A 20,768-nucleotide genomic window follows, 5' to 3' on the forward strand; every position below is an offset into this window, starting at 1 on the left:
AATTATTAGCCGTTTAAAAAAGCTTCGAGCGATAGTTGGCATTGACCATCGATATATCGGCCATCAGCTGGGAGGCCTGGAACGGAGTTGCCACCCACTTGTGAATATGTGTTTGTGTGTTGAACTTTGCATGGCGAGTGACCTGCAACCTGTCCGCCAATAACCGTTAATAGCTGCAATCAGTGCAGCCAGCCGACTTTGAAATCAATTGCTCGTGTTGCGTGCGTGCAGTGCTTAGAGCTAGAAGTTTGATGAGTCGCGGATCGCATTCGAACCAAACAACGTGCAGAAATTTTGGCAACTCTGACACACACACACACACACACACACTGGCCAGTTAACATTCTTATTTTACGCTTTTTGGCCATACTTTTGTATCTAGATTAGTATATTGGAAGCACAAAAGCAGCGCATCGAGCCAACCGAAAGGCGTCGCGGAATAAGAGAAGTTGGTAAAAACAAAACGACAATGCAATTGCAACAAAAATGATGTAAATGAAAACTCTCAAGTAGCCCGACCTGAGACTGCGATGTGTGTGTGTGTGTCGTGTGTGGAAATTAACGTAGTGTAAAGCAAAGAAGAAGAGTGGCAAAGGAAAAGTGACAATTGCAATCCAAGGCGAACAACAAAAAAAAAAGAGACGAAGTGAAGGTCCAACCACCTCACCTCCTCCCACTCTCCGTCCGGCCGAAGGATCATCAAGAGTGCTGTAAGACATACTACTACTACGACATGCGAAAAAAAAAAATATGGTTCGGCCGTGGTCGTTAAAAGCGGAAATTCCTGTAAACAAAAACAACACAAAACCAAAAGAAACATCAATTGTTGTTGGGGAGCGGAAGCGGATGAAGTTGAATCATCGTGCGGAACTTGTTTTTTGTTGTTATTGTTGTTTTGTTGCTGCTAATAAAGCATAACAGAAATACATACATAATACACAAAAGCCAGCCACAAAGTCCAATCAGAGTCGCACCAAATTCGGATTCCATCGCTGGGCAATGTAAACAAAGAATTTGCGCCATGCGGGAGCTTCCGTTCAGATAATACAGTGGGCACCGACTAACGAGGATGCCAAACTACTTGGGGAATGTTTATCTATTACCACTAACCATACAGCATATAGACAACCCATTTCATACAACGAAAATGGACGCGAAAATTTCTTGCGACAGGCCCCAGCAGGCCCCAGAGCGGATTTCTTACGCTCTCTTACGCTCATCGTTCGTTCATCTTACGCTCATTCTCGCAATAAATGTTTTCTGTTTCTCAGTCTCTAAACGGAGCGCGATGAAGAAGGTTGGCCTGCGCTTCGGTTGATCTTTGTATGTATGCGTGTCACACATTCACATACATGGGTGTATGTGTGCGTGCGATTTCGTTTCGAAGCCAGCGCACAAAATTTTGATTTTTCTTACTTTTAAGGCTTGCTACCCTAACAAAATTCGGGTATTCGTTATTTGATGAAATGACGAAAGAAATTATATTATTTTTTATATTATATTTTTTTATTATTTCAGCATACATTTTTAATTTATTTAGGAATAAGATTAAGTGTTAGTAGTAAAATGTTTTCTGTATATATATTTTTACGAATCATTAAAAATCAATATACTGAGAAAGTGTCAGAGTATATTTCGGTCGGAGTCACTTAAAGCGCCGTTTGCTTTTAAGTTTTTGTTGTTCTGCAAGAGGCTTGTGCATGCCTACTCTAACGATGGAATGATTTTTAGGGGAGGGTGAAGACGGGTGAAGAATTAAATTACTTTTTAAAGTTATTATATATAAGGAAATATATATAAGGAAATTATTAAATTAACGACAATAATTTAATTAAATCTCACAATAACCCAAAATAATAACAAGTGCCTGAAAAATTGTAAACAAAAAAGGTAAACAAGTCCATCAGCTGTTTTCGTGTCTTCACCCTCCCCTAAAAATCATTCCATCGTTAGAGTAGGCATGCACAAGCCTCTTGCAGAACAACAAAAACTTAAAAGCAAACGGCGCTTTAAGTGACTCCGACCGAAATATACTCTGACACTTTCTCAGTATATTGATTTTTAATGATTCGTAAAAATATATATACAGAAAACATTTTACTACTAACACTTAATCTTATTCCTAAATAAATTAAAAATGTATGCTGAAATAATAAAAAAATATAATATAAAAAATAATATAATTTCTTTCGTCATTTCATCAAATAACGAATACCCGAATTTTGTTAGGGTAGCAAGCCTTAAAAGTAAGAAAAATCAAAATTTTGTGCGCTGGCTTCGAAACGAAATCGCACGCACACATACACCCATGTATGTGAATGTGTGACACGCATACATACAAAGATCAACCGAAGCGCAGGCCAACCTTCTTCATCGCGCTCCGTTTAGAGACTGAGAAACAGAAAACATTTATTGCGAGAATGAGCGTAAGATGAACGAACGATGAGCGTAAGAGAGCGTAAGAAATCCGCTCTGGGGCCTGCTGGGGCCTGTAGCAAGAAATTTTCGCGTCCATTTTCGTTGTATGAAATGGGTTGTCTATATGCTGTATGGTTAGTGCTATTACTTAGGGTTATTTAGGAGAAAATACTATTAATTTTAACCCTAAATACAGTAGATTCTCGTGCGAAGTATATGGGTAGCAATGGATTTGTTTAAGGTTCGAGGGCCCTGTTTTTTAAAGAAATAAAGAGGATCTATTAAAGGAATTCAGAGGACCCTGTTTAAGAGGATCTATCCTCATATCCTTGTCTCAAGTGCAAAAAATACTCGCACAAAAATATATACATTTTTCAATCTTATTCTTAAGATTATTCTTTAAATAAAGACTCCTCCAGCTAAGAAGCTTTCAAACATCCATGTTTGCTGAAGTTGTACATTTTTGTAAATTTCCTTGCATTTTTCTTCATGCTTCACTTGAAAACAAACAAAATACCCCTCAGCTCATATTTCAGCAATCAGTTATCAACCACAAATAAAAACAGCAAAGAGATACTCTTATTTGGTTTCCAAGAAATGGCATTCCTGGGGGCCTATCACCCCAAAAACGATGAGCAAACACAAAAGGGGTATTCCCTAAAATAACTTTACTTTGGGAGTGGTCACACTATCTAACGGCCGAGTGTGGCCCTAACCTTATCGGAGATCGAACTGACAGGAGTTACAATTATGTGAGGAAACTCGAAAATACAAGAGAAAGAAGCCCATTTACCGAGTCAACACTTCGCCAAGCTGCATTGACTTTGCCCCGGGGACTGCAGATAACTGAAGGAAGTTAATTAAAAGTGGATTGGGAACAGCCCGAACTGGTTTCACTGTGACCGCGCTTGTGGGTGTTATCTTATCTGCTATCCAAGTTTTCTGCCACATTCCCGGGCATTAACCACTCAAGACTCGAGCTTATTGGTGTCTTTTCCCTTTTGCAGTTGAGGAGCAACCAGCGCCGCCATGGAGGAGAAGCGCATCGCCGACTACTTTGTGGTCGCCGGCATGCCGGAGCAACCGCAGCTGCTGCAGGAGAACATCTTCAACGACTCGGGCCGACTGCGAGCGGCCAACACCATAGAGCCCATCACAGACATAGGCGTCTTCTTCCCGCTCCTGGGCGAGGAGATCCCCGAGGGCTACGAGCTACTCGCACACACGCCCACCGGCCTGCCGGCCAATCTGAACCACGGATCGGTGAGGACCACGGAGTGCTACATTTATTTCCGCCGTGGAAAGGATCGGCCACCGCTGGTGGATATAGGTGGGTGTCAGTGTAAAGTGGGTTGGGTTGGGAAGCAACCCAAGTTGTAAGATTTTCGAACTTCCTTCCCGATTTGTTTGGAAAGTTTGTTTAATGTCGAAGATCCCATCAATCAAACGAAAGCTCTACGGGCTTGGGAGATAGCGTTTGAAGTCTCGACACGTAACTTGATAAACTCGAGAAACTATAATTAATATAAATCAAGTAGATCCCGTCAATGTCGTTGGTAGATTTATTTAAAAACGTTTTTATCGGAAAACCAGTCCGATGACTATCTCTTGTTAGAGTAGTGTATATTTTTAACTCGAATACTGTACCTTCCAGGCGTCCTATACGATGGCCACGAGCGGATCATGTCCGATGCGGAGGTTGTGGCCGAAACCCCTGGCGGCCGGGTGGCCAATGTGAACAACTCGTCGGCCAAGACCTTCCTCACGTACCGCCGGGCCCGGGCGGACATGCCCTGCAACGAGCTGGTGGTCACCGAACTGTGCGTCATCGTCCAGAGCAAGGGGGAACGGGCGCCGCACGCCTTCTGCCTGATCTACAAGACCCTGAACAAGGGCTACGTGGGCAGCGACGTCTACTTGTGCTACAAGAAGTCCATGTACCGGCCGAAGCACATCAGCTACAAGCCGGAGATCCTACTGCGTTACCCCACCGTCGACCACAACGATTTCCCGCTGAACCTCTGCCCCAGCGTGCCGCTCTTCTGCCTGCCGATGGGCGCCTCGCTGGAGGCGTGGCCGCACGTCCGCGGCACGGAGAAGCGCAAGCCGATCAGTCCGGTCTTCAGTACGTTTGTGCTCACGGTGAACGATGGCACCTACAAGGTCTACGGCTCGGCGCTAACGTTCTACGAGGATTACGAGTGAGTCTCCCGGACGCTTTATGAATCTTTATGATCCTTATGACGCCTTTTCCAGTGAATCGCAATTGTCGGCTGAACAAAAGGAGCTTCTGGGCTGGGACGAGGAGTTCGCCCAGCAGCACTCCCTGCACATGATCAAGGCAATCTGCCTGCTGTCCCACCATCCCTTCGGCGACACCTTCGACAAGTGGCTTAAATACCTCCATGTGGGTTCCTTTCTGACTTCGAATCCCCCAATCATTCTAACTGATACTTTTAATCCTTGCAGCGGATGGTCTTGTGTGGGAACATACCCATTCCCGTGGAGCGCTACATTACGCAGCTTCTGGACGAAGTCCCGTTCCCGGCGCCGAGCATTCACCTGCAGTTGTCCAGCGAGTCGAACGACCGCATCCTGCTCACCCAGCCGGAGGACTCGCCGCTGCCAAGGAGCGGTGCCGGCTTCCACATTCTGCTCCAGAATCTGGGCACTGACAACTGCCTGCACGTCCTCCTGCTGGCCCTCACCGAACAGAAGATACTCATCCACTCCCTGAGGTGGGCTGGGGTCTACTATTAGCTATTAGCCTTCTTAATAATTTAATGGATTTTTAATTGCCTTTTGCAGACCCGCCACCCTGACAGCCGTGGCCGAGGCCATTGTCTCCCTGCTGTTTCCCTTCAAGTGGCAGTGTCCTTACATACCCCTTTGTCCGCTGGGCTTGGCGGAGGTCTTACATGCCCCGTTGCCTTATTTGATTGGCGTGGACTCGCGTTTCTTCGACCTCTACGAGCCGCCCACAGACGTCACCTGCATCGACTTGGATACGAATAACATAAGCGTGAGTTTTAAGGCGTCCTTGCAAAGGACCTTAATTCCTTTCTAAATGGAATTTGTTGTCTTTAGTTGTGCGAATCGCAGCGCCACTTGTCACCCAAGCTGCTGCCCAAAAGAGCCGCCCGCCTGCTAAGGCAAACGCTTACGGAGCTGGAGAACGCCAAGCCCATCAGCTATGACTCCACCAATAGCCTGGATCGGGACATACGGAAGCGAAAGCGAGAACTGGTCCTGGAGCAGCGCATTCAGGAGGCCTTTCTGCTCTTTATGGCCAGTATATTGCGCGGCTATCGGGACTTCCTGGTGCCCATCTCCAAGGCGCCCTCCGTGGGTGCCACGGACCCAAGTGCCCTGTTCCAGCTGAAGGCCTTTCTGAGATCCCGCGATAAGGTGAGCTTGGCCTTCCCATCCAGTCCCAAATAGAGTAACTAATCAAAGCTCATCAAATTTGTTCCTTTCCAGTCACACCTCAAGTTCTTCGAGCTGCTGATGAAAACCCAGATGTTCATTCGGTTCATCGAGGAGCGCTCGTTCGTCTCCGACGGCGATCACGGACTGAGCTTCTTCGACGAGTGCGCCGAGAAGGTGGGCAACTACGACGAGACGCCCGCCCAGCTGCATTTGGTGGACTGGGACACGGGCCAGAACAGCGAGCGGACAAAGTACATATTTCCGCCGGACAGTGCCGCGCCGGCGGGCGGGTCGTCGACCTACAACTACGAGAACTTCACCCTGCAGCCGGAGCTGCTGCAGAGCACGAACAAGAAGACGGCGCTCTCGAAGTTCCTGCAGATGCAGCTGAACGCCTCGCTGTCGCCGGGCTCGCCGATTGCCAGGCGCACCAAGCACGAGATCAAGCTCTCCCAGAAGATGGCCTCGCGGTGCCAACAGCATCCGGAGGCCTGGTCCAAGTACCTGCTGGCCACCTGCTACTCGCTGTACTTCCTCATTCTGCCCTCGATGGTGCTGGATACGCGGCACTCGGGCAAGGAGCCGGACATCCTGCGCGCCGCCTACGACGTGCTGGTGCGAGCCAGTCGCCTCAAGATCACCTGCGACGAGTTCTGCTACCGGATCATGATGCAGCTCTGCGGCATCCACAACCTGCCGGTGCTGGCCGTGCGCCTCCACTATCTGATGAAGCGGTCCGGCGTGCAGGCCAATGCCCTGACCTACGGCTTCTACAACCGCTGTGTTCTGGAGTCGCAGTGGCCGAGCGACAGCACCACGCTTAGCCAGATCCGCTGGAACCGCATTAAGAACGTGGTAATGGGAGCGGCCCAATTCCGGCGAGCCGGCAAACGTCGCGCGGCCGCCAAGGTGAACAAATCCCTGAGTGCCTCCCAGGACCAGAATCTCAGCACTCTGGAGACAGTGGACGGGCAGTCGCGAAGCAGCTTGGCCTCCTCGTCCGGCGAGGGGGGCGGTGGCGGTCATGGCCTCCTGGACTTTGCGGCATTTGACCGATTGCGCAACAAACTAGGCAGCATTGTCCGCCAGACGGTGACAGGGGGCAACAATGACTCCCTGCCCACGGAGGATGTGGTGAACAGCGCCGGACTACTGATCGCCGGCGAACCGAGTGCCCCCAACACTCCCACCTATGGCGGGGACACGGAGATCCTGACCAAGGCCCTGCAGCAGCAACAGCCCCGCAAGCAGATCATGAGCATAGGTGGCGGTGACGACGAGGACGAGGATGAGGATGAATACACCCCAGCCTCGCCGAGCACTCCGCAGAAGCAGCTGGGCTCCGACGGCCGTCAGTATGCCGGCGGCGGCGACTACGAGGCGGACGAGGAGGACGATGACGACGGAGAGGAGGACGAGGTGGATGAGCACGTGGCCGCCCAGCGGGCACGGCAGCGGGTGCAGAGTCCAACCAAGTGAGTACCAACCGTGCAACACTTTGCAGCCATTCCTCTTTATAATCCATGTTTCATCCTCTAGAATTTCGCCGCGGACGCCCGTCACCCAAAACGATCCTCTGGGCGCCCTCAACGAGGAGGAGTCTGGCTCCAGTGGCACGCCCACGCAGCAGACCCAGCCGGCGGTGGAGACGTCATCGCACACCCAAATGGATAGCAGCATCTACAGCGACAAGCCGATCCTGTTCCGGGGACAGCGGAGCGCCACCTTCGACGAGTCGACGCAGATCGGGAAGAGCATGCACCGGTCGGAGACGATGCCGGTGGCCAGCAGCGGAGTGACTCACAGCCTGGCCAATATCGGCTCCTCGCTGAAGTTCACGTTCGGGTAACTTCGGCCTTCCAAGCCCCATCCTCCTAGCTCTTCTTCTGCTCCACTTCTTCCCTTCCCTTTTATTCATCTCACACTCGATCCACAAGCATTCCACCTCCAAGCACAGCAGCCGGCAGATTTCTTCATCCTATTTTTATTCTTTGGTTTTATTCCCATTTCCTGGCCATGTCCGGGACTATTCTTGTTGTTGTCCTCGGAATTGTGCCCTGACAAGGACAACAAGGATAGCCCTGATTGTGCCCCCTTCCAGCCCCCCACTCCATCGTTTTAGCCACATTTGTTTTATGATTTATTGCATATTTATATATAAATATATAATTATATCTTAGACGTTATTCACCCGCACGATTGTCCCTTAAGAAAGACTTGAAATTGCCCGCCAATATTATAGAAAATATATCGAGCATAAGGTAAGTGGAGGCCTTCTTTAGACGATCTTTTAAAACCCTAAAAAAACAAGAACACAAACACGATATTTACATAAACTGATGCGTGCATGCTGCTCTTCACACGGGATTCAATGGAGTCCACACGGATCAGGGTTTTCAATTTTATGAATTTGTATCCTTTGGTTTTGGTTTATATATAAGAGATTCTCGCTTAAACTACTCTTTAAATATCTATTCCTGATCCCACTGTTTGTTGTAAACATATTTTCAAAAGTTTTTCGAAGTTCTGAACAAGTTCCACATGCAATCCACATGAAATGTGAAAAGCGGCAGCACACATTAAGGGGTTGTACGCAGTTGCGCGACTGAAAAATACTGCATTTTTACAATTTTCTTACAAAGAAATCTTACATTTGAGATTAAGAGAACATGACAGTTTTTATTTACTTATAAAATATATAAAAGATAATATCATGCTATCATGTTAAAATACTCACTTCCCTTCTGAAGGCGTTGCAAAAAACTGCTTCGAAAAATAAGTGCTTTGCGGTGATCTCGTTTTTGTCAATTTGGAATATCCCAAAGAAACAATTTTTTATTTATTTTAAAGAAAATATAAAGTCATGTAACAAACAAAGGATTTAAATCAGTACATATTTTTTAAATAATGATCCAACTTTAAAAACGAGAATTCGTTTTTTGTGTCAAATATTCTCTATTATATTCAAAATAAATTCCTCGGTTCATTACCTGGCGAATATATCCAAGTAGACTGTCTAAAAACTTGAAAAGTGAGATAACCGACTTTAGAAACACGGATTTGAGATAGATTTGAGATTGAAAATTATAGTGCCAATTTTTATATATCAGATATTGATATATATATGTATCTATGTGTCAGATGTAAATAAGTATAAAATATAAAAACAAAAATTAGATTTTATGAAAATCCCAGCTGCGTATAACCCCTCAAGACAATACTGTATCCTAACTTTTGGTTTTCATTGTGTTCCACATAAGTTCCATAACTCGAAAAGCTGTCTTACAGAGCAGAGTTTTGCCTTTGGTTTTGGTTATGGTTATGGTTATGGTTTAAAGTCCCCTCAAAACTCCGTTGGTGGCGGGCAATTCAAGGTTTGACAAAAGCCACTCATAAATATTGAACACTAACACGAAACTGTATAGTATACATGTCATAGAAAAGGAAAAGCCATCCACAAAGCACCGCATCACCATTTAAAGAAAGACCAACAGCAGTTTTCAAGAACCTGACACATCGTTGATTCATGTTCTGATTCACCTGCTAATGGTTCCACTTCATAGTTGTTTTTTTTACGTTGACCAATTGTCTCCCATTTGTGTACTACCACTTGGTACCATCTATGCTTTTGTCGTAACTAATCACTGATGTTTGTTTGTGACAACGACTACAAAACAGCCCCAGCCTGACGGGCAAGAAATCAAACGAGCTGATCCAAGGTAGCCTGAGCAGCATCAAGTACGCAGCCAACTCGCTGACCAAGAAGTTCGACGAGATCAAGGGCGTCATCTCGGCCAATTCGACGCCGACCAAGACCAACAACGGCCATCATCCGCATCAGCATACCCACCACCACTCGCACCACCATCACCAGCAGGCCGAGCAGGAGGAGCACGATGCGGCAGTCCACGAGGAGGGAAAGTTGAGACGCGTCTCCAGCGACCTGGATCCGTGGGGCAGGCTCAGCGAGTCGCGAAAATCCAGCTACAACAATCTTGTGCCCCTGGGCGAGAACACCTCCAGCGGGGCCCTTCACATGCACGCCTTTCCCGCGCTGCCCGACAACCTCTACAGTCCCATTGGAGAGGTAAGTGGATGAGATGTGATGGGTTGACACGGTCGTCATAAATTGAAACTCCTTTCAGAGCACCACAGATCGCGACTGCGACGTGCTCATCCAACTGACGACCTGTTCGCAGTGCCACAACTGCTCCGTCCTGGTCTACGACGAGGAGATCATGAGCGGCTGGACGGCAGAGGACTCGAATTTGAACACCACCTGCCACGCGTGCAACAAGCTCACCGTGCCCTTCCTCAGCGTCCAGATCGAGCGGCAAGCCGAGCCCGAGGACGAGCAGGCCAAGGAGCAGCCGGCGAAAAAGTCTAGTGTGACGGTGCCGTATCTGAATCCGCTGGTGCTGCGCAAGGAGTTGGAGAACATACTCACCCAGGAGGGCGATGCGGCGCTGATCAAACCGGAGTTTGTCGAGGAGCATCCGATCATCTACTGGAACCTGCTGTGGCTTATGGAGCGAATCGAGAGCAAGACGCACCTGCCGGAGCTATGTCTGCCAGTGCCGGTGGGTTGTTGGTTAACTCCAGACGGTATCCTTTAATAATATTTCACTTGTAGAGCGACAAGGAGCCCATGGATCCGCTCAGCAAGATGAAGACGGTGCACATCCAGTGCCTGTGGGACAACCTGAGCCTGCACAGCGAGGCCAGTGGCCCGCCCATGTACATCCTGTACAGGGAGACGCAGCCGACGAGCCCGCTCATCAAGGCCTTGCTCACCGACCAGGCGCAGCTCAGCAAGAAGTTAATATTGAGTGGTTTCGGCTACGATTCAGATTGATAGCCTCATTTTTTTCAGTGTCATTCAGCAAATCATCTCGGCCATCAGGTGCAACGATCTGGGGACTCCCCTGAAGCGCCTGGCCAACGAGCGGCACAAGCTGAAGAGCAACGGGGTGGAGCGATCGCACTCCTTCTACCGGGACATCCTCTTCCTGGCTCTAACCGCCATGGGGAGGGCCAACGTCGACCTGGCCACATTCCATCGGGAGTATGCGGCCGTCTTCGACAAGCTAACGGAGCGGGAGTGCAATATGTACTACCGCAACCAGGATCTGCCGCCCTCGGCCTCGACCATCTTCTGTCGGGCCTACTTCCGGCCCCTGTTGCTCCCCTGACGCACAGCGGGCGGCGGGCCAGGCGGGGATTCGGCCGTAGATCAGGGCGAGGACTCGGCGGAGACGGAACTGAACGGCGAAGCGGAAGCTTAAAAGACAAGACGACCAAAAAGGAACATTTTTTTTTTATTTCAACGAAAGGGAAACTTTAACAACAACAAAACGCTTATCACGAAGTACATTAGGTTCGGTCGATCAAAAGAATGATTCAAGAAAAGCTTACAATCCAACCCATGTAGGAAACGATTTTTAGGATATTTTAAAATTATATGTTTTTTTTATAGATAAAAGAGCATGTTAACGGATTTAATATTTCTATTGTTGTTATCGACCCATCCTGATATTCATTACATAAACAAACACTTGACACATGGTTTTGTAAATGACCTAATCTTAAACTTAAGTACTTAACGATTTTGTTCGCCTTTAATGACTGGTTTCTGTGACAATACATTACAAAGTTCTGGCAGTGCGTTTCACTCTCACTCCCTAAAGTACTTAATCCGAAAATTGTAAATTTGTAATTGTGAAGGGCTGTAGCGACAGCGGCTTACCTAATTATTGGCTTTGTATTTATGTTTGATTGGATTTTACTTAATGATTTAACGATTAGATGTAGTTCCCGTTTGTGAAACCCACTGCAATTGTACACTCTCCCTAATAATAACGAAAAGTACCGTGTAAAAAGGAAGTTTTCATTGAAACGTTTTTCAAACTCGACCCTCGTCATATTTGCCTTATTATATATAATATAACGATACATATTTGTGTACAGACATAGGTGTATAGCATATGAGTGCGATCTTGCACAGTGGCATTGTGAGCAAACTCCCCACTTTCTCCACCTTTCCATAGTTATTTCTAAAATAACTCCCCTGCTTTTTTTTTATTATTGGTGTATGCCTCTGTTTATACCCTGAGATTTTCTCACAATGCTCTCCGGGTCCTTTAGTTAGCTTAGCGAACTTTTTTCCGGGGAATGGGGATTGGAAGGTGATCGAAAAGGGGAAGGATTCAATACTGACGACGGCAGACAACAATTAAACAACGATTACAATAGCAATAATTTATAGTGGATAGCCATAGATAAGTCCAGCTTGGGAGTAGTATTGCAGATATGAATTTACAACAAACTCTCACGTCCACGTTTTTAAGACGACACCCAAGAAAAATAATATTCAAGCAACACTTCAACACCCACATAGATCCAGGATAATAGTACCGATACACACTCACATATATAATGCAGCCACACTAATTTTTTGTCGGGCATCTTAACTAAATGTATATTAATAATTAATTTAATTACCTAATAAAGCATAAACAAAAAAAAAGATCAAAATTGATAAAAAAAATAAAAATTGTTTTAAAACTATATCTATGGGTTTTTTACTTTTGGAATTTATTGAATTTATTATTAGAATATTAGAATTTTATTGAACTACTTAGGCACGCACGCAATAAATACGTTAAGATTGAATTAATATTTCGATTTCAGGTTCATTATCATATTAGTTTCATTATTATATAGTCAGTTTTACAACTTCTGTTTTACAATGAAAAATCTATTCAATAATATAATTTTTTTGTTTTCTGGAGTTTTGTAATGGTGCCTATAGCTCCATCTGAATTTCGAAGTTACATAATGAAGGCTTCTGTCTTAACTTCAATATTATGTGGTATATTGTCCATTTTTTTTTAAATAATTGTTAAAAATTTTGAACTTTTGCTTATTTATCGCCGTTTGCTTCATCCTCAGCCATCAAACAATTTTTTTCCGAATTTATAAAATCTAACATTTTACCATTTAAGTTTGAAGAATGCTCTCCGCTTGGAAATAGACACAGTTTTTGTATTGGTAATTTATATACATACATGAATTAGGTCTGCAAGAATGTTTTTAATACAATTTATGTTTAGTTGAGCTAAGAGAGTCTTTCATTTTTGCATAAATTCCTTCAATTTTCATAAGGATATGCCAACTAAATATTTCCTATATTTTCAAGAAACAAAGCAATAGAATAGAATGTCCAAAATTTGCTTTATTTTCTTGGTAATTTTCATATAAATTTTAATATTTATTAAAATTTGAATTAATTAGGGTTAAATTGAATTTTTACTGTATATTTCTCATGGGTATTTGTCCAAATATGTATTTGGCGAAGGCATTAAAATATTTAAATAATTATTTACAATAAACCAAAAATAAGAGATGATACAGGTATACAGATGAGAAACAGGTATAATAATTATTGGTCTACTTTTGTCAAAAATATAAAAAAATGTAAATATGCTAATCCAAAGTTATTTATTTCCTTAAAAAACTCAATAAACCAATAACCTCAATAAACCAATAGCTTCATAGTTGAACTTTGAATTGGGAATTTATACTCTTGAATAAGCCCTCCTTATTCAAAATTAAATACTAAAACTAAATTGGACCTACCAGTGGTCTTAATTTCTGCATTTCTTTTTATTTCTGCCTCTTTGGGATACGAACAAGAAGTGACAACCTTTTATTTAAAGTGTATCTATTTTTAAAATTAATATTAAATTCAAATTGCACAGTCTGGAATCTCTGAACAAATGGAAGAATCGTGTGCCACGGCTTATCCGATTTTGAAGCCCCTGCTTCGGTACTTTGAAAGAAAGAAGTCCAGGGATTAAGGATGTATCGAAGTTCTGAAGAAGAAGAATTTGAGAATCTAAGAAGGTTTCAAAAATACATTAGAGTATCAATAAATATACAAAATTCGAATTAAGGAACCAACAGAAAGCCAATATTCTGAAACAATATTCACAATTTCAAAAATAAAATTTTAAAAAAATATATATATATAAAAAATTACAAAAAAAATACAATTTGAGAAGAAGCCAAGGTACCACACCCCAATAATTCGGAATTCGGAAACCTGGACTCCGAATGCAGCAGCTATCGGCGTCCACGAAGCCATAATGCATGTACGGTGGTTTGGCAAAAAGATCCTTCATCGTGCCTATAAGATATATACAGACGGCTTTGAAGCTGTCGGAGTAGATTAAGACACTCAGATTTTCATCGGACTGGATGTTAGCATACATTGTATACCCATACCCGACCTCTTTTCTAATATGCGGCACCTTTGTTTTGCGCAACAAAAGCGAAGGATGTATGGCGAATTTTAATGGCTGGGTACCCTAACGGAGGGCCAGAAATTTTCCACCTTCGAGATGTCGATGGAGATCCTTATTACAACAGGGCGAAGGAGCCTGGCTTTGGCTGGTGGTTCGATTCCAGGTGTGTATTCCGATATAGGATATTTGTTATTCTTATATCACTAATATACAATACATTTTTCTTACTTTCATTTGATTGAGTTGTAATTGAGGTTCGAACATATAACAATTCTGATCCGAAGAAAAGTCTTAACTATATCCAATGACCTTTTTGGAATTTTAGGATTTTGAATAAAATTTGTAAAAATCTATTCTATCTATTTTTTTTTTAATAAATTAAAAATTAGCTCACTACATGGGCTCACCAGGCCGAGATTGGCTCACTATATTCTACAGCTGCCATATAACTGATTGATCGGAAATGCCAATACATTGGAGCTTAAAAAATTAGAGCGTCAAGATTTTCTACGGTTTTTCTTTCTGGGAAAATTACACGGCATAACAATTTTCATATGCATCGCCCGACCATATCCTATGATTGATCGGAAATGCCATAACCTTGGTGTTTTTAGGTTAAGGGAGTTGGGATATCTTACGGATACTACTTTTGGGAAAACCATCCAATCCGTAAACCTACCAAAACCTAACCTTCTTCTTTATAAGTACCATTTTAAAATTAAATTAAACTAAACTTTTTGTTTTTTATTTGACCTGCTTTTTGGTTTTAAGAAGTTTATTTAGTTTTTATTATAATAAAAAAAAAGAAATTAACTAAATTATTGATTTCAATTCAAACTGAACGAAATTTGTAAAGTATGTGCAGGAGGTAAATACTTTTCGAACTTTATTTAGAAACATTTTCCTATTTCACTAGTTAAAAACTAATTTTAGACTATAAGAAACCCTTTTCAATTTGTTATATATTTTTTTAGGGTCGAAATTTTTAAATTTACATAAATGTCTAATATAAATAGTTTATTTCCTCGTTTTTCTCTATTGACATTTCTGGATTTATTCCCAAGGTTCATTGAAATTAAAAAAAAAAATATTATTTCTTTAGTAAACAAGTGAATAGTGCTTTAAAAAAAAATACTCGCTTAAATATTTCGTAAAAAAATAAAAGAATAGAAAAAGGCACAACAGGGAGAGTAATAATTTTTAAAATAAACCATAAATTCCATAAAGGATATTATGAAAAAAAAAACAGCTCTCCCGAAATCCCCAATCAAAAGTCCATCGAGTTGTGTATTATTGCATATATGTGTACTATATATGTAAAGACGGATCGAGGACGCCCTTGAAACGTAGAGGGATAATTACACTGGGCGTGTCCTCAGCTCCGTTGAACCACTTACAGTCTACGGATGCGATGGGGGAGGGGACTGGGCACTGGGAACTGGGAACTGGGGAATGGTTGATGGGTATGGGGATGGGTGCAAAGTGCATAGGGAAAGGGATATACAAGTCGAACGTACATCGGAACACTATAATGTATATAAATTTTAACCAACTTAAAATCGAAACTAGCAGAAGAAAAAAAAATGAATAGGAGCGTGTATCCTGGAGGATCAGCGGGAAGCTGCGCAGCATTCTATGATGTATCCTGGTGCTATGATGTACTTAAGCCTAATCCGAAAGCATCACCACATCCTCGGAGACGGTGGGCGGTCGCTCCTTTCCTTTCGGTTTCGTCGGAGTGTTGTCCTTGTCCTTACCGGGATTACCGCCGGCGGAGTCGCTTCGCCGTCGCAGGAACTGACTGATCAGGGCGTTCTTGGCGGCCGTCTGAATCGGCTGGTCCCGAGGCACGGACATCAGCAGAGTGGCCCGCTTTTTAGTGCCGCCCCCCGTATTGGGCGTTGTGGCACCAGATGATGTGGGCGTGGCAGTGGCAACTGTCGGCGAGGCTGTGGCCTCTGCCGCCTCTGCCGGGGGACTCAACTCGTGCTGCTGGGCATCGGGACCCTCGGTGATCTTTGGGGTCAAGGTGTAGTCCCACTGGTTTTGCAGGCTAAGATCGGGCAGGTGGAACTTCTCGAGGATTTCCGGAGGCACCACCCAGCAGAGTCGCTTCTTCGGCTTCTTGGCCTTCTTCGCGCTGCTGGCCGATGTGTTCAGATCGGGGGTGGTCAGCTCCACGTGCTTCCAGCTGGCGAGCTCGTCGAACTTCTCGCGGACTAGCGTTTTCGAGGGCAGGACAGCGCCCTCTCCGCCGCCCTCCTGCGTCTTCAGGTACTCCAAATACTCGTTGATCAGAAAGACTTTGGAATTGCGGTTGCCGTGCGTGAGGCGCACCAGCTGCTGCAAAAGGCGTTCGTCCAGTTGCAGCGGTACTGGTGCATCCGGCGGCTGATCCTCGCGCTCTGGCTCCGGTGGCGGCTCCAGGCTCAGCGGCCCCACTTGCCAACAGGCGTACATGTCGATGGTGTGGGCGAACATGGCCGGGAATAGCTCCGATTTGTTGCCGTTCTCGTCCAGCCAAACGGGTCCCAGCAGCCGGGGCTTGATCTTCTTCGTCTGCTTTTTCATCTCCTGGGCGAACTCCTGCTGCAGCACTTGGAGCTTGGCCTTCTGGGCCTCCCGCGTGTGCCCGTCGTCCATTTCGCCATCGTTCTGCAGCTCCTCGTCACTGAGATGACCGTGGGGCACATACCACTCGTTGTACTCCTCCTCGGACTCCTCCTCCGACTCGCGCTCCTTCTCGTCCTCGCTGGCGCTCAGGGACTCACCCGGCTCCTCCTCCTCCCACTCGCAATCGGAGTCCAGTTCGTAGTCAAAGAGTTTCTGTGGATATTTTGGATTAGTTTTGTTCCGTTTGGAGATGGTTTTGTTGAGTTCTCACCTTGTCCAGGGCCAGAGGGCGACGGGCGGAGATGGTGCGGCTCTTTTTCCGCCACGTTCCGTAGTAGGGCGGCCTGCGGTTGTCCGCAAAGTGCAGGTACTTGGCCCGCATCCTGGCCAGCTGCTTCGGCTTCTCTTCCTCGATGGGCAGACCCGCCGTGGAGAGGTCATCTGGAGTGAATAAAAAATGAGCTAGAAGGTGACATAAGGGAAGACAGTCGTGCTCACCTATCACTTGGACTTCGTCCTCGTCCTCTTCGTCCTTGGTGCGTCGCTGCAGCCTGGTGTCCCGTTGCATTTGGAGTGGCTTCCGCCGGCCGCTGTTCAGTTCGCTGAGATACAAGTGGGCGCGGTTGGGTCGCTTCCGACGGCCAATGTCCTCGTCTTCGTCCTCGTCATCCTCCTGCTTCTCCCGGAAAAGACCGTCCAGCTGAGAACGCTCCTCCTGGCCGAGATTGGCCCTGATGACCGGAGCCAGCAGCATGTCGTCTTTGACTTGGAAGGGACGGAAGGCCAGGGTCTGGCTGCTGGCCTTGGTGCTGTCGCAGCTGCTCTGCTCGTGCTCCAGGTAGGACGTGGCACTGGCTCCGGATCCGGACTTCGGCTGCTTGGGCACAAAGAACTTGGAGAAGGACTCGGCGGCCCGCTTCTTCTTCTGTTCGGCCTCCTCGCGCTCCTGCTCCTTCTTGCGGCGCTCCTCGTCCTTTTTGCGCTGCACTTCCTCCTTGGCCTCGTTGCGCTTGCGCTTCTCCTCGTTCTTGGTGTCCACCTCCGCCTGCCGCTTGCGTTCCTTCTCCTCGCGCTCCAGCTTCTTCTGCTGCTCCTTCTGGTCCTTCTCCAGCTTGCGCTGCTGCTCCTTCTCCTCGCGCTCCTGCTTCTTCTGCTGTTCCCGCTGCTCTTTCTCCACCTGCTTCAGGCGCCGCTCCTCGGCCAGCTTCTGCTCCTTCTCCTCCCGTGCCTTCTTCCGCTGTTCCAGGAGGCGCTGTTGCTTGGGGGTAAGGTTCTTTTGAGGCCCATCGGATGCCTCTGGCAAACTCCTCCGCGACGGAGTGTCCTTATGCATGGATCGAGCCGGAGTATCTGTGTCCACCTCCATCTCGTGATCACTGCTGGACTGCTCGTTCTCGCTACTGGAGAGGAGTACAGAAATGTCAGTCGCTTTCTTGGCTTCTTCTTCGCTTATTTTTAGAGTTTCCTTGGAACCTGGTATCTCCTGGTTTGGAGTGTTTGTGTCCTTGGAGTTCTCCTGATTCTTGGGGCTCTTCTCGGCATTCTTCTTGGGCTTCTCTGTCGGTTTTGCTTCTTCGATTGTCTCTTTATCTGTGGTTTCCTTCTTTTTGGAATTCTTCTCGTTGGGTTTCTCTTCTTTGGAATTCTTCACTGTTGTTGCCTTTTCCTTTGCGACCTTGGGCGAATCCTGCTTGCTGGGACTCTTTTTCAAGTTCTTCTTGGGTTTCTCCGCCGGTTTGTTCTCTGCTTCTACTTTTTTCTCTTCTTTGCCCGCTGATTCTTCATCTTTTTTTGCGTTTTCCTTTTCTTTTGGCTGCTTGTTTTCTGCTTTCTTCTTGCCGTCTCCTTTTTTGGACGCGAATAGATCCATGATGGACTTTTTGTTTCCGTCTGTCTTCTTGGTCTCCTTGCTAGCTTCCTTTGCCTTCTCAACAGCCTCTTCGTTCTCCTCCTGGTCGTCGTCCAATAACTCTACGACATCCTCATCTTTGTTTTCCTGAACTTTTGGCTTCTTTTGAGGGTTTAGCTCCTCGGCGATGGCTTCGATATCGTCGCTGGACTCACTTCCCGGCTTGGAGGAATCTATTGGTGAACTGTCGACCGTTTCGTCGGATTTCTTGAGGGATTTCCTACGTTTTGGTCGCTTGTTGCCCAAGGGTAGTTTAATTTGAATGGGTGGGGCCGGTGAGCTCTTGGATTCTTTTGACTTGGAGGAGTTCAGTTTTTCCTTGGCCTTGGTAGAGTTTTGTTTGTCCTTGGGCAGGGATTTCTTGGCTGGCTTCGTCACCTTTGGTTCCTTGGCTTCCGCGACTTCCTTTACTGACACCACCTCGTCTTCCTCATCGTCTAGTTCAATGACATCCTCCGCCATGGCGTCCTCATCGGCTTCCGTGGTCTTGGCCTTCTTCGTGGCTGCTGGACCTGTCACGTTCAAGTTCTCCTTGCTGGTGGAACGCCTAAGATGGTCCTCGGAGGTAGAAGTGCCCTCTGGTTCCACATCCTCCTCGTAGGAAAGTTTTCTTTTGCGCGGCTCCTGCGTCTCTGCTTCAGGGGCTCCAGAAGACGGGGCTGCCGCCCCAGGAGCACTCCCACCCGGGGTTATTAACTTGAATGGCAGACGCGTCTGCACAAACTTCTTGCCACTAGAATTCCGCTCTGCGGTCTTCTGGTTTCCATTTCCATTGCTGTTCGGGGTTTTCACAATGCCTGCGGGCATTCTGTTGCTGTTTTCCTAGAACTCTTTGTGCTGCTTTTCTTCGTTTTTGGATTGTTTTTCGCTTACGATCGATTGTAAAAGAAAACGCGCTGAAAACACACTAGGGATGACAGTTGTGGGCGCGAATTGCCGCCAATAAATTGTTCGCGATCGATTGATCGATAAGTCGATATGCAGTACACTAGTGCGATATCTTTTAGTGCTGTACACTGTTATAATTAGTGTAGAAATAATGTATGTCATATGTATAATGTACATTGTAGAATATACAATGTAGATGTTTGGCTCTCAGAATAAACAATTTGAATTGGTATAATAACAATGTACATATAAAGAAGAGAATGAATAATGAATGAGTAAATATTTCTATGTGACTATTTTGGAATATCCCATTTTCTTTAAGCATACCATTAAATACAAACGTTGATTAAAATTATAATTTCTTAGAAATGTTTGTAAAGTTAAAATGAAATATATTTTACGTTTTTAAGGTGTAATTAAAACTTAATAGATACAGATATTTAAGAACATCTTATGTTCTTATTAAGAAAAGATATTTATATGACACTTGTTACACTTATCCAGCTCAGCTCGCTCTGCATTCGCTATTTTTACTTTAACTTACCGTTTTAAAATTCAAATTTAAATTTTAATTTGAAACTCAAAATAAGTTTAGTTTTCTCTTTCCACCCGTTGAGTTTTCCATCTTTTCTTATAAAAGAAGCAAGAAAAATTATTTCAATAAAAAAAAAAATGTATTTTATTTGGTAATTTTATAAAAATTCTTAGAGAATTGTGGTACATTTTTAATGTAAATTATACAATAATAAAAAAAATCGTATTTAGTTCTTTACATTTTCCTAATATTAAGGAGCTAATATTAAGGATTCTTCAATCGGAAATCATATACGATGATGTTTAACAACAGGTTCAGTTTTTTAAAATTTAATTAGACAAATAAATATTTTCCTGGTAATATATTCTATATTAAACTATATTCCATATTATTTCATTCTTTGACAAAGATGACATTTTTCCAACCCAATAAAGAACTTATATCGTTTAAACCAATTCTATATTTCTCGAACGTTTGATTAAATATTCTGGATAACAGTTTTTAAAAAATAATCATCCAACCTGATTTAGCAAGAACTAGACTATGGTACAGATTTGAAATTCTTAGATATATTATTTCACTCCCCATCCTTTTTCTGACACTTTTAGAAGTACCGCAGAAGGGGCCTTATATTGGCATAACGTTTTGCAAAAAAAATGTTTGTTTTCAA

At 44.9% G+C, this 20,768-nt stretch overlaps 2 protein-coding genes across 8 annotated transcripts; one reads left to right on the plus strand and one right to left on the minus strand.

The window, feature by feature from the left end:
• The first annotated feature begins 114 nt into the window (after positions 1-114).
• On the plus strand, positions 115-11,726 carry Crag (DENN domain-containing protein Crag). Of its 7 annotated transcripts, XM_070276587.1 has the most exons (15): positions 115-452; positions 514-710; positions 3,426-3,748; positions 4,073-4,619; positions 4,675-4,825; positions 4,888-5,156; positions 5,227-5,440; positions 5,506-5,826; positions 5,899-7,322; positions 7,387-7,692; positions 8,028-8,108; positions 9,526-9,934; positions 9,993-10,427; positions 10,483-10,665; positions 10,721-11,726. In XM_070276587.1, exons 3-15 carry the CDS (start codon positions 3,448-3,450, stop codon positions 11,189-11,191), a joined length of 5,112 nt encoding a protein of 1,703 aa, XP_070132688.1. In that variant the 5' UTR covers positions 115-452; positions 514-710; positions 3,426-3,447; the 3' UTR covers positions 11,192-11,726. The 7 variants fall into 7 exon arrangements, with proteins under 7 accessions (XP_070132688.1, XP_070132690.1, XP_070132691.1 ...); XM_070276589.1 differs by lacking the exon at positions 514-710; XM_070276590.1 differs by lacking the exon at positions 514-710 and having other exon boundaries at positions 115-448.
• Positions 11,727-15,436: 3,710 nt separating this feature from the next.
• On the minus strand, positions 15,437-19,595 carry Caf1-180 (Chromatin assembly factor 1, p180 subunit). Its single transcript, XM_017245130.3, has 3 exons — positions 17,265-19,595; positions 17,038-17,207; positions 15,437-16,979 (listed from the first exon to the last, which is right to left on the minus strand). Exons 1-3 carry the CDS (start codon positions 19,480-19,482, stop codon positions 15,822-15,824), a joined length of 3,546 nt encoding a protein of 1,181 aa, XP_017100619.2. The 5' UTR covers positions 19,483-19,595; the 3' UTR covers positions 15,437-15,821.
• Positions 19,596-20,768: the final 1,173 nt, after the last annotated feature.

Source organism: Drosophila bipectinata, chromosome XR (genome assembly GCF_030179905.1).
Source record: "Drosophila bipectinata strain 14024-0381.07 chromosome XR, DbipHiC1v2, whole genome shotgun sequence".
Lineage (NCBI taxonomy): Eukaryota > Metazoa > Arthropoda > Insecta > Diptera > Drosophilidae > Drosophila > Drosophila bipectinata.